General features: G+C 34.0%; 2 protein-coding genes across 4 annotated transcripts; one reads left to right on the forward strand and one right to left on the reverse strand.

Annotated features, from left to right (window-relative positions):
- The first annotated feature begins 720 nt into the window (after positions 1-720).
- Positions 721-3,779, forward strand: LOC119829634. Of its 2 annotated transcripts, none has more exons than XM_038352249.1 (4): positions 721-856; positions 2,444-2,660; positions 3,049-3,196; positions 3,599-3,779. In XM_038352249.1, exons 2-4 carry the CDS (start codon positions 2,451-2,453, stop codon positions 3,694-3,696), a joined length of 456 nt encoding a protein of 151 aa, XP_038208177.1. In that variant the 5' UTR covers positions 721-856; positions 2,444-2,450; the 3' UTR covers positions 3,697-3,779. The 2 variants fall into 2 exon arrangements, with proteins under 2 accessions (XP_038208177.1, XP_038208176.1); XM_038352248.1 differs by lacking the exon at positions 721-856 and adding an exon at positions 892-1,042.
- Positions 3,780-4,827: 1,048 nt separating this feature from the next.
- Positions 4,828-12,529, reverse strand: LOC119829792 (N-alpha-acetyltransferase 35, NatC auxiliary subunit). Of its 2 annotated transcripts, none has more exons than XM_038352501.1 (14): positions 12,361-12,529; positions 11,476-11,558; positions 11,247-11,398; positions 10,708-10,931; positions 10,115-10,295; positions 9,712-9,901; positions 9,354-9,535; positions 8,719-8,955; positions 8,058-8,198; positions 7,273-7,436; positions 6,493-6,682; positions 5,927-6,084; positions 5,255-5,348; positions 4,828-5,048 (listed from the first exon to the last, which is right to left on the reverse strand). In XM_038352501.1, exons 2-14 carry the CDS (start codon positions 11,552-11,554, stop codon positions 4,908-4,910), a joined length of 2,133 nt encoding a protein of 710 aa, XP_038208429.1. In that variant the 5' UTR covers positions 11,555-11,558; positions 12,361-12,529; the 3' UTR covers positions 4,828-4,907. The 2 variants fall into 2 exon arrangements, with proteins under 2 accessions (XP_038208429.1, XP_038208428.1); XM_038352500.1 differs by having other exon boundaries at positions 12,263-12,529.
- Positions 12,530-13,893: the final 1,364 nt, after the last annotated feature.

The following is a 13,893-nucleotide window of genomic DNA, read 5'->3' on the forward strand; positions in this document are numbered from 1 at the left end:
CAAGCTTACATTTGGGTGTTTGCCAAGATTTTAAGCTGTGTGAGCAATCTCGTACGAGTACAATATTATTGCTTTTTTAATGAAAAATACGGTGTAATAAGCTGTTCAATATTACGAGTTACATTTCAAATGAAATCAAGATTTTAAGACTGTTCAAACTTACCACCTTATCCCACGGCGAAATATAAATGAGCGCATTTAATTGACGAGCAAGTCAATCCATTGTATGGGTACTAACATCATATTATCCAGTAAAATAATGCTCCTAAAGTTTTTATTCAGATATTAAAATTGCATGTAAGTAGGTGGGTATGCATGTAAGACTATACGAAACTTCGAATGAAAAATATTATGTAGCAATTTATCCATATTCCATCAAATCTATATACATAGGCATGTCCATGTATCTAACCTGTAACCTACATATTCCTTTTTTGCATAAGTTCGATTAAATATATATGGGAGTAACTTTGAATTGAACCGAATTCATATATTAAGTAGCATAAGCTGTGTAGTAGTCATAAACAAAAAACATAATCTAATGTATTTTATAGGGTTAAAGCTGAAATTAATAATAGATTTTTGACTACGCTTTTATATTTGCTACCTCATTATAATAATCTAAAATAATAACATTTAAATATATTCAATGTCAACACAAAAGGTTTCGCAGTTTGTGCTAAGCTAAGGATTAAATCCTAAGGCTTCTTTGCAAGTTGAATTCGAGTCCTTGGTCTAGTCGTGACCAATGTGGGTTAGAGTGATATAGTTAGTTACCTAGTGAGTTTGTTGTTAACTGGAGTGGGTTCAACAGATTTGTGATAATATTTTTACTTGTGCACCAAATTTAGTTAAGGTGATTTTTTTCTGATGGAAAAACTGTATTTTTTACGAAAAGGCGTTACTTTTTTTGGGTGACTCATGACATTGTCTTGATAACATAGCATTATATTTAGAGATACAAGCGTTCAATATAGGACAACTCTTGCAAGGATTTCAAAATGCTAACAAATACGTTTACCGTTAGTAAACGTTGTGTCGAGTACGTATTGTTAGCTAGTAGTGTTATTAAAAAAAAATATTTTTTGTGAATTAAGGCGTAGTAAAACAAAGTGAGGTGTCGAACCAAACGAGCCTATGATGATTATATTCGATCGTTCGATAAAATAATTCTTTTGATACCGTGTTAAAGTTTCCCTAACCCATATTTACCTTTCCAAAATTGCAAAACTAGCATGAGCCATACATATGTGTTATATGTATGTGGACCGTCAATTAATCGACCAAAGATTTGAGGTTTATAACAAAAACGACATACGAGCTGTCTTCAGAATAATATATTATCAGAATAATAAATTAAATTAATATAAAATAACTGTCTAACCCGATAAACATTGTTCTGTCAGGACACCTATATCACGAAGGGGACAAAAATACTTTACGACCTAGGTAACAAATACACATTAAATTTCATAACACTTGTGGTGCGCCCCAGTTTGGTGGTGCCGTCCTACGTCCCGTGCCCGTAGTACGTCTCTTCTTTCCATAAAAACCTTGCATGACTCTCAACAAAAATTTGAAAAAATTACCCGAATTGGCCGAGCCGTGGAATTTTAAACTTTTGGCGATTCACTTTTATTTAGGTATTAAATTTAAAATAAAAAACCACCCCATTTCGTGTTGTCGGCCATTTTGAATATGAAATTTGACTAAGACTAATATATTTTAGTTGTTATGATATATTGAAGGAGTTGTGAAATAAGAAAGTGAGTCCCCTCATCAACTAGAAAACATCTGATGATCCTTAAACGACTCAAACGATATTCATTAAAAATGTATAAGAAATAAGAACACTCGCACTAAATTCAACAACCGACCCGTTTGGGAGCTATGATGCCACAGACAGACCCACGAAAAATCATAGTAAAAATATTTTATTATTATTCTGTAAAATGGTTGATAAACACGTGCAATATGTGTTAATATAATGATGACCCAATCACATTTGATCGAATACAAAGACCCCTTTGTAATGCATTAAGCGCAAAGTTAAAAATCGCTGTCGTAATTTATAGAATCATTATTTTCTAATACACTTACGAAACTTTTCATAATGTCTAATTCACATTTTGCCTTGGCCCTAGATGATCAGCCTTCCGTCCTACGGAACGTTTTATTAATTGACTTTATCTATCGTTAGTGTGGGGGTCGCGGACGAATTTTAACCAGCTCCCGTGGCCCCTTCACTTAAGTGGCTCGACGTCGGTAGGAATCCGACATAACCCACGGCTTTATCTCCGGAGGCCGTGGGTATCTATGCAAGATTTCCCTACTTAAAAAAAAAAAAAAACAAAAATCGTTAGTGTGATGTTTCTTATTACGAACAGATAACTAATCTTCTATGTAGGACATCTCTGAATAAAAGTACTTGAATGAATTTCAGTTCCAAAATGGAGGAAGAATCTGGTTGTCAACTCCGCAAGCGAAGGTTTGCCGGCAACCCCAATTTAGCGCTAAACCTGGAAGTAGGGTATCAAGTGAACGAAGGCTGCAGCAGTCGCGGTACGCCATCTCCGTGCCACAGCAAAGTGGCCCCCACGCCAACATCAGCTCAACTTCGACAAGAATTCAGAAATAAACAGCAGTCCCTTGATTTGCCGGTTTGTTGTTAATGTTATTACACTGAGATAGTGAAGATTTTAATTTTTGATAATTTGAAGAGAATCGTCTCAAATATCTGGACTATACCATAAGGTAGATTATTCTTAGGTGACATAGACTTGAATTTATTTTGTTTCCATCCCGGGTTGAATCGCATCCAAACCAACCGTTAGTTGTTATTCGCAGTAAATCTTTATTTTGAAGTAAACCATGTATTGTATTATACCTAATCATTAATATTCCACGGACATAATTAACTTAACTAAGAACTTTGGCACGAATTGTTTATGGCTTCGTCATAATCTTGATACTTACTAATAACAAATCTGTTGTACAAAAATATAATAACTTGTAAAAGTATAATCCAATTTATACATTTCTTTCTAGGTTGAGGACTGCGAAGAAATTGAAATAATAATAGAAAGTGATGAAGAAGGAGAAAAAGAAGAGAATGCGACAGCTGTAATTAAGGTAGACCGTCCAATAACACCTACACCCGTGCAGGACTTTGGAGCAAGCGTCGTATACACTGAAGGTGATTGATCCTATTTATCCTATGTGAATAACAAAGCAAAGGTGTACAGGCACTTAAAATTTGACTAGATTAACAAACAATCCACAATGAAACGAACTTGCTTAAATAAATTCTGACTGCAGCTAACTCTACATTACTTCGAAAAAAATTTGTCCCTTTCAAATTTCTACCAAAGTATAAAATTATAACGAAGACGTTTAGACAGCCCAATCTAGAGCAACGCACAAGCCCGAGTTACATGCGCCATTTTGTTAGCAACTCGGGACACTATTTAGTGGCTGTCGCGTGCAGGTTTTAATGTCTTTTTTTAATAAAAGTGATCAAACGGGTCGTAGGGCTGCATGCTGTTCTTTATACTGTAGTTATTAACATATTCGGATAATAGAAGATATTATCTTTCAGGACCGCAAGCAATGGATTTCTTGAACGTTAACGCTATCGAACACGATTGCTATACCGACGTCTCGGATGCCGATTCAGATGATGAAGAAGAAAACTAAATTTGTTACTTTTAATCGATTTATGAAAGTATATTAATAGAGAAAAACATAAAGAACTACAAAAGTTATATAAATGGACAAAAGCAATTATATTACCCTTGCAATTAAACCAAGCAAACAAACCTACCGTTTTTCGGCTTTGAAAACAATAAGAAATATGCAGTAGCACATTTGAATCGTTTACACATGGCCAGAAATCAATAGAATTATTCAGTATGACGTATTTTATCATAATTTAATCTTATTATTTGAAAACGTTAATATAATCGTTCAGTATGTAAGAAAATGCAAAACAAATGTTATATTAATTGTTCAATCAACGTCAACCACAGAAGAACGTCTTATTTTATATATATTTAAATATGTATATGTATAAATGTATAAATATGTGTATTATGTTATCATTTCTATAATTTAAACAATTACCAAAGATAAGTTATTTTATTGTGTAATTTTAAAATTAAAATACCAATGAGTCATTGCTATCGTTGTATTGTAGTGGTGGTAAGATCAGTGTAGATCAAACGATTCAGAATAGACATTATTATGACATACAAAGAATATTTCGCTTAATAATATTTATACACTTCAATAAAGTAACTATATTAACATTTCGAGTTTTATTTTTTACATTTAGTCCAATTTCTTCCAAAAACTTCATTTACATCCTGGTACGAATTGTACACATATAAAACGTTTGATACATCTTAACTTATATACAAGCAAACGTCCTAAAAAACACACACACACACACACACACACACACACTTACGAACACAATCACACACGCAGTTTCTCTAGAATAAGATGTGAAGAAATTGACGTAACAAATCGTGCGTGAACGTAGATACCCTAGTAGCCATACCATAGCTTACCATTAGCATTACCATAGACACACTGTAACCAAGTGATGATGGGCAATCACTTTGCCTATTATTAAATATATCATAGATGTAAGACAAACATATTGAAGAAAATTTCAATTACCTTGACCTCTAATTAATTTGAATAATTGTATAAATTTACATGTTTTAATCTCATGACGTGAAAATCTTTTAAAATTTGATTTATAAGACATTACACATCACCAAAATAATAAATAAATTACAATAAATGATTAATAAAACCAAATACACTTGCAAAACACGTATATTTCATATATCTCATACACAAATTCAGGACTAGTTTCTGTCAATAAAATACGATTATTATTAAACCAATTTGATTATAGGAAAATGTCTATGCACAGAGAAATCGAATTCCGGTTGTGTTGTGGAGTCTTTCTTGTGCCCATCTGCTAGTAGCTTTAAAACTATGAAATTCGTTTTTGCCACTTTTAATAGATCCGTGACCTGAAAATATATAAATAATTAACAATGCAAGCTATACTTTGTTTTATGAATTGTTACCGTAATGGTTTACAATAAAGTTGAATTTGGTAAATACAGAATTTAACGTTTGGGAAATTTGCGTATATGTCAAGTTTGAGTGGTTATTGATTTTGATTATGTTTGGAGTGTCATATTAAATGTAATAGAATATTTTAAATAAATATAACCTCTTGATCGGGTGTTGTGATCGTCTCCAGGAGATTCCTTGCTTGTTGAAAATGCTTGCAGCCACCAAAGTACAAAATTACTGGATTTTCATACCTGGAATAATAAATAAATATGCTATGTACTGCCACGAATGGCGAGTGGTGTAGCCGGAAGCCTGTTTCCTTTTCCTCACCCTTCCCATTCCATTCCTTCTTTCCAGTGGTCAACCCTTTCCTTATTCATTACCACCATAAAAGCGAGCAGCGCACTTGCGAAGGCACCTCTGCGAATGCTCATGGTAGGTGGTGCTCGCTTACCATCAGGCGAACCACCAGCTCAGTTGCCCGCTATGACATTGAAAAAAATTATAAAACGGTATCTTTTTATGTGTTTGACATTTACCGTCAGCAAAAAAAGTGATGTCTTTACCGTCCGCAAAAAAATGCATAATTATACCAGCACTTACTGTACTTGCGGCGGTGTCAACACTTTTGTAATACAAATATGTAACTTACAACAATTTCTATTAAACGGTATCTGTAGAAACGTTTGACATGTACCGTCTGCAAAAAAATTTAGTTAAAACTTTTTGTGTCTATACCGTACGCCAAAAAAAATGCACGATTTTTAACTGATATTGGGTCCTTGTTACTCTAAAATAAAGAATTTATTTATTATTTATTCGCACTCACTGTAACGGTTGCGTCATTTCGCAGAACTCGTGGTAGTGCACCTGCGGCGGCGTGAGCACGGACAGCGGCGCGAACCGGTGCTTGTAGCGCACCGCCTCGTTGTCGAACTGCGACTGCGGCTGCCGGATCTTGCCTTGTAACTTGAACGCCACGAGCGCCTGCAATTTGGTGGAATAACTTATTGTTAGAGACTATGTTTTTATTATCATCCTTTAAAGCGTGCAAATGGATACATACGTAATTATATAATATGTGAAAAATAGGAATTTATGTTTTACATTATATTATGTATATAGTCAAATAAATGTATTGAAAAAAATAAAAAAAAAAAATGATACAAAAAGTTTAGGAACAGAATCATCTAAAAAGTAAAAAATTTTCTTAAAACTTAAAAGTATAGTTAAGTTACAATTTTTCTAAGTACAGAGTTTGAATTAAATCTGTCCATTCAAAGTTGGTCTAAATCGAGACTTAACTAGTTGGTTATATACAAACATAGAGGTAGAAACAAAGAAAATATTCCAAAAGGGGCATATACAGTGTATGCCCCCTTTGAGGCATAATACCTTATAGTACCCCCCGCACATGTTTTGCAGTACTTGGCACAAGAGACCCTCTCTAGCGTAAGGACGAGCACGTTTCTTCAGCTTTCGGGCGCCACTTTTCTTTTCACAACGCCTTCCGGCCTCGCCAGAGAGGCCTTCAGCTCGGCCGAGGGCTGATACCAACCAGCCGTACAGGAACTCGTATAAATACCTGAAATAAATATATAATACGAATAAATGCGCCTGTGTGAAAAGATGGAGTATTAATGTATGATTTTGAATAAAATCAAACATTAATTCCCAACAACTAGGTATATATTTTTTTCGTTTTTTTTTTTTAATTCATATACACAATAATTTAAACCGGCGTAATCAGTAGACACAAAGTTTTGTTTATTTGATATTTGATGACCGTATCACATTATAACCATCGCGATTATTGCAACTAAAATTTATACATTAAATATAAAAAATAAAATAATGATGAGTGCTAAATATAAGGAACAACTATGTCAAGAATACAGTGTATTATGCGAATACATGTATCAAAATGATTGGAAAATGTAAACTCAATAAAACACCAAAACCTTCTAGAGGCAAGAAAATTATTGTTGCAAATATCGAAGTTGACACTTTGATCTCATAACTTAAAATTAATACATTTAAATGAACATGAAGTTTTGTATAATATTAACATTACTGTTTGCTCATGCGCCTAGTATGAATCGATAATCGCCCGTCTTGCTATATATATTCATAGAAAACTATTTTCTACAATCGCATGATACAAATTAGACTCACCAGAATATATAATGATATTCGTGTACACTGTACAGCTCGAGCTCCAGACCGGATAGTAGATAAGCTATCATAACTCGCAATACGTGGTAAAGTATCCAAGTCCCAAAGCACGCCCGCGGCGCAGTACCCGCCGCACCACTCACTAACGCATCTACACTTTCCGCCTAGAAAAATAATTCCTTTATTTAATAAATTTAAAATTTCTAAAAAAATATTTATTACTATATGTATATGATCCTGATAACATTTTAAGAGATAATAAGTAGCCTAATAGATAATTAATAGATACAAGGTCCTCTTTTGTCATTTGAAGAAAGTGTGAATTAATGTAAATTAAAAGCATATCCAGAAAAGTATTTGCTGGTCAACCCATTTATAGAAGAAAACTATAGATAGAATAAAGGAATGCTTATTAATCACGTCATAACCATTAACCAATGCTGTGCAAAATTATACATTAAACCACACACATCGCTCAAGTGGACAAAGTTATCGATTCCAGCTAGTACATCACATTTAAAACTGAAGTACCCTCAAATTTAATGTTTTTCATCATCAGCTCATATATGTTCCTACTGCTGGGACACAGGCCTCCTATGAGGTTTCAGGCCACAATCCACCATGCTGGCCAAGTGTGGGTTAGCAGATGTCATGATGTGTTGTTGTATAATAGTTTAATAACAGTAACCTTCTGGGTTTCAATTACTATCACATATTTTTTCTATTCCTTTAAAAAGTCTTATTTTAAATAAAATCAAAACCACAATTATATATGTGAAACCGACCTCTTCTTGCAAAGCGGCGAACTCGTCGAGCAACATGGCGAGCTTGTCGCGTTGGCGCGCGCGGTTGTGGCCGCACACCTGCAGCAGCACGGCGAACGGCCGCACGCAGCGCGCCAGGAAGTTCTCTACGAACTCGCGGGCCTGCGGGGAATTAATAGTTTTTTGTTATTGGCAGTCTTTAATTTTGTTAAAATTAGTAAGTTAGTTATATATTAAGCTAGTTAAAGTAAATTATGGCCTTCTTCGTCTTCACCCGCAAATTGATTGGAATGAAATGATTTGAATGAAATTGAATGGAATTCGCTTATATCTCTTTCATCCCCTATTTCAACCCCTTTTACCCCATTTTTCGCGAAAAAAAGTATCCTATGTCCTTTCCCAAGTTCAGTTCCATCTTCATACGAAATTTCATCAAAATCGGTGGTTTAGACGTGAAAGCGTAACAGACAGACAGAGTTACTTTCTCATTTATAATATTAATAATAGGGATTAATTAATGTCTTATTTGTCAAGGGTAAAAAAGTTGTTTGATATAAAGTTATGAAAAAAGCTCCATTTTTATTTTATTTCCATAACAACACGGGGGGAGCCAGACTGAGCGATAAGAAAATATTATTAATGGTAATACAAGTAAAATAAATAGGGATAGGATTTTACTCACAGGAGGTGCACCAGTTCCCGATTTAGCCGTCAACGCTGGTGGGTTGACAAAACACTTAACAGAATCCCTCAAGATCTCTATGAACACGTGATGTGGTCTCGTCTGCCCAGTAGGCGTGTTTAAAGCACCTTGGGCCATAGACGCCATTGATGCGGGCGAAGGGCTCAAGTATAGTAACTGAAGCGCTGATCGCGAGAGAATACAGGCGCGTTGACGGCTGAATTCCATGAAGAAATCCTGGAAAATATTATATTCTAACTTTGAATTATGTTATTCTATCAAATTACGATTTAATATTACAAGTAAGAAGCATTTTCTTCTAAATTATTATGACATTACTGCGCCCCGCGTTTTCACCTGCGTTAGTCCGTATCCTGTCGAAATATCCCGATAAAAAGTTGCCTATATGTTATTTCAGTTGTCCAGCTATCTACATACCAAATTTAATTACAATCGGTTCAGGAAGGATTCAGATAATTACAATAATATTAAGGATATGATTTAGATTTTAAAGATTCGTTAATTAAGCCTATAAGCGCTATCTTCATCTTACTTATTTTAATAACAGTTACATTTGTCGTCCATGGAAAACAGAAAAAAAAAATTATATGAATATATAGTTTAACAATTCTTACCAAAGCAGTATGGAAATTGGTACAAGAAGTGATTTTCCAAGCGTGACGCAATCTTGTGACGAGCTCGTCGAAATATTGCAAAGCCTCCGGTCGTGGCTTGATTCTGGTATAACGCGGAAACGTAGGAGGCAGTAAGCGTTGGTTAATCATCGGCTCAAATCCCATTGGATTTGGTGCATCAGCTGAAATATACACGAAAATTGACAAGGACATAATTTTATAGGATAAAGTGTCAAACTGAGAAATCAGTGATACAAGGAAAAATTTAATATACTTCCAATTTTACTTTTTTTAAATACTTGACTCTTTTCAAACCAGTTTCTTACTAACTTATAACTAGAAAACTTTAGAAACTCACAATTTTCTACAGGCTGAGTTCCTTTTCCAGCTGTTTTTATGATAACTTTCATCATATCAGAGCATCCATTCAACAATGCGACGCAATCTGCGCCAGACTGAGAGTCGCGTTTCGTTATCAATAGAAGAGCTTGATAGAACATTCTAGTGAACCTTATGCGAGCTGCAAGAGCTGCCCAGCCATTGTTAGCCTGAAAATAAATAAATAAAAATATGTAATTGGTTTCATTTATTTAGTCCAAAATATTGTGTATATTTATTAAACTTCTATTAAAATATGTCTCCGCATAAAAGGGCTAGTATCCAACATCCCTGAGCTAATCTGTAAACTTATGTGCATTTTTCAATTATTGATTACTTTTTTACCATAGTAAAAAAGTCGTAAAATAAACTATATATCATACCTCATCTTCAATACTCTTAGCCTTCTTATTCAATTCCTCTTCCTGTTCTCTCAGCATGGCAATACATTTCTGCTCTGTGACCTCTAGACTAGCATCATAAGAGTTACCAGACTGAGGGTTAGACCCAAGTCTATAACCGTATCCAACTGGGAGGAAATCCTCTTCCTCAAATACTTGAGCTCTATAAAACGGGGACAAACATTTAAATGTGCGTGTACTAGTAGGAGCTCTTAACTGGATATGGATTTGATGTCTCTGCATGTATTGCAAAAAAAACAATGTTTCAACAAATTGATTAACCACAAATGTTATCTTTATCGAGATAAAAATAAACAAATATGCAAAATTTTTGTGGCTTGGCATTTCTTCAAATATAAGATTCAAAATTATATTGCACAACTGTTTCACTATAGTCCTACTTTAAGCAAGGACTCATGTGGAAAAATCTCTGCTACACTACCAATGTGATATTTACTACATTGAAAACATTTTTTCTAGAGCTAATTCAATTTTATGATGAATTGCAATCTTTAAATGCTGACAAACCGTTAAACTAAGACTGAGACAGAATATGAAATTCAAAATGCACTTACTTGTTAATACAATCTCTAATGCAGTCCAGTAATTTATACACAGCTATACAATAAGCCTTTAATGTCTTGTTTGGGATAGAGTATGGTTGATGGAGGTATAGGTTCGTAAAAACTGTCTGTGCAAGAGAATGGCCTTCCAGCCAGGAGACAATGCAAGCCATGGTTGCATCTATTATGCCTATCAACTCACTGGGTTCAAGGTCATCAATTTTCAACTTGCCGCACTGAAAAATGATAAAATGTTATAAGTCCGAGTCAATACCGCAAGCTTTAAATAGACTTTTTTTTGAATGACAGAAAGTTGTTCAATTAAATGTTACTATAGTTAAAAAAAGCCTCTAGCCAGTGGGGATGCACAAAAAGATTGGTCTGGCAGAACACAGAAGGCTGACCACCTACTTGTTCATAAAAAAAAAATCAATGACTGAAACCAATGTATATTATTTGTCACATACCCCATTAGGGCATTCAGGACCTAATTTATAGTAAATAATCAGGACTGTGAATTTGATAAAAAATTTGTAACAGGTGAAACTAACCGCAACAGCCTGTTGAAAATTCAAAGGTTTTGGATTGCCCCTATTGCACATCATGCCGGCATCCATCTTGGGGTCCATCATCTCAATTGCGGACATAGCCTCAAACAGTCCAAAGAGGTGACCATCATGAAGCAATTCACCTAACTGCAGATCTAGAAAAGAAACCTTGTAAGTACATATTGAAAAGTTGTATAAACAGAAATCAATAAAATTGTTCAAATGGTTGTACCTTGAATGTGCTTAAAAAAATCACTTGTTATGTCTACCCAATTATAGGTGACCTCCGGGGCTGTTCCTAGAGAATCCATGACTCTATATATAAGGATAAGAAATTAGATTTTAATAAAATTAGTGTCAAACAAACTGTATCAGTAGATAAATCGGTATAAATCAATTTATTTTTTAGAAAATCATTTGGTTTTTCTTCTTATTTATAGTGTTTATGCACTGGTTTGCAATATCTTTTCAAATCAGAAACAAAATATGTTTCAGACATAGTACAACAAAAACAAACTTAGATAAACAGATTTTACACAAAGGTCCAATTAATTTGTCTTGTTTCAACTAATTAAAAATATCCTTGATTGCAAAGCTATTATAATTATAAAAATGTTTCTTTGAGTGAGTCCAATATCTATAAATATGTCTATATTAAATACATTTAAGAAATAAATAGATAGGTATGTGTATAGTGCAAGAAATGTTTCATAAAATATGAATGTTTTATACACAAATTGGCAAATGCATGTGGTAGAAGTGAGATTTCTCAATATTTCGATGCAAATATTATATAAAAGATTAATATTTAATATACAAGTTGGCAAATGCATGAAGGAGAAGTAAGATTTTTCAATATCTCTAAGCAAATATTTTACACTAAGCGTACCGGTGCTCCAATTTTGTAAGCATTGTTTCTAACATTAACAGAATGACACAGAATACAGTAATATGTTACGAATTTGAACTTGCACACACAAAGCCATGTTACACACATCGTGCAAGCTTATTTTACTAACCCGTCACCATAATAATAATCATCGCTATCACCCATTATTACACTCGGAAAATAATGAGAAACGGTAAACGAAGTGGAAAATATTCCTAAAGTAATCACCTTCACTCGAATAGCAATGCACAGCAATGCTAAATCATATTATTGTTAAAAGATATAGTACTATACAATATTTTCTCATTAAATAACTTCAGGAAGGTATTAACAACGGAATTGAATTGAAATTAAATAAGACTAAAAACCTCAATATTAAAATATAGCACCCTGCAGTTCGCACCGCATAAAATTAATAGTAACTTGTCACTTGTCAGTTGTCACTTGTCAGATATCTGTCAGTGTATTTTTTTTTTAAGATTTAATGGCTCTGTCAGTGTTCAATTTCAACACAAATGAATGTATATCATAAGTAATTTATATACTTGAAAGATGATTTGGCGCTTGGTGAAATTAGAAACTACTGTGCCGTTCTCTTACAAAACGTCATTTAATTAATGGGAGATTGCTTAGTGTGTTGTTGACTAGGGTAGCTATGATCATTTATTTTTTGAGTGTCCTAAACTACGTTCTCCACTTCTGGACATTCTCCCCCCTGATGTCCCTCTGCCTACTAATTTTATCAAAATTCATTAACTTAAATAACTTAAAATTTTGACAAATTCCCCGCTTTAACTCATTATATTATTTGTGTTAAGCTTTTGTGATGTTTTGTGTTGTCTATAACTGGTATTTATTTTTTGTCAGGTTATATAGCTCTATGTCAGATCGTCAATTCAAAGCAGTACATCTCACCCGTGATTTTTCTTTAGCACAGAGTTTGCTTAATACTAGCTCATAATAACACGACAATAAAATCCTCTGATTATCTGTACAAAACGTGGCACTGGCAGAATCCGTCCTCAGTGGAATAGGGAGTTGCCATTTAATAAAGAAGAAGAAGAAAAAGAAGAAGAAGAAGTCTGTTGTTTGATGCGGTTATGATGTTACTCTATTGCAATAACTTCACTTATTTATTTCGAATAACTTAAACTACCTACATAAGTTAATAATAACGCAATCACAACTTCATCATGCATTTGAGAATTTTTCATCGGTTAGGTTTCGGCCTATTTCAGACCTACGTCTCTCTGGCAGTTTTATTTAAGCGCCAAAAGATCCTTGTACAACTATGCGTCTATGGTACGTCCCTCTATCGGGTGGAGCAGGGTCGAGAAATAATGTTTACCATTAAAAAATATTTCTTACCTTCTTCAGATGTTCAAATCGAACTGGAGGCTTGTATTATATAACAATGTTTCTGGTACAGGTACACTAACTTCCGTCCCTTTTGTGTCGTTAGCCCTACTAAAGTACTAAACCTGTACTCTTTGTGGAACTAAAGCCTCTGAGTAAGTTGCAATGGTTAATAGAAATCAGTGGTGTTATAAAAATAATATAACTGGGAAACTCTTAATTAAGATAACAATAATATTTTATTGCATGTGCTAGTTTTGTATAGTAGACCAAGAAAAATTACAAAACGTGGGTATAATTTTCTTTGCTTTCTCTCAAAATGTTGTAGTAATTTGTAAACAAATTATAGAAGTACTACTTAATATCTATGGACGCACACTGCGTAAGTCAAGTGTTGCGAGTTTT

This window comes from Zerene cesonia, chromosome 10, assembly GCF_012273895.1.
Source record: "Zerene cesonia ecotype Mississippi chromosome 10, Zerene_cesonia_1.1, whole genome shotgun sequence".
NCBI classification, from domain to species: Eukaryota; Metazoa; Arthropoda; class Insecta; order Lepidoptera; family Pieridae; genus Zerene; species Zerene cesonia.

Excerpts from the sequence above, each read along its gene's own strand:
- LOC119829634 (XM_038352248.1), top strand. The coding sequence starts at position 1,002 with ATGCTAACAAATACGTTTACCGTTAGTAAACGTTGTGTCGA. Across the intron at positions 1,043-2,443 it reads GTTAGTAAACGTTGTGTCGA|TTCCAAAATGGAGGAAGAAT; the intron begins GTACGTATTGTT and ends AATGAATTTCAG. Across the intron at positions 2,661-3,048 it reads AGCAGTCCCTTGATTTGCCG|GTTGAGGACTGCGAAGAAAT; the intron begins GTTTGTTGTTAA and ends ATTTCTTTCTAG.
- LOC119829792 (XM_038352500.1), bottom strand. The coding sequence starts at position 12,297 with ATGGGTGATAGCGATGATTATTATTATGGTGACGG. Across the intron at positions 10,932-11,246 it reads ATTTTCAACAGGCTGTTGCG|TGCGGCAAGTTGAAAATTGA; the intron begins GTTAGTTTCACC and ends ATCATTTTTCAG. Across the intron at positions 7,437-8,057 it reads TCGCCGCTTTGCAAGAAGAG|GCGGAAAGTGTAGATGCGTT; the intron begins GTCGGTTTCACA and ends TTATTTTTCTAG.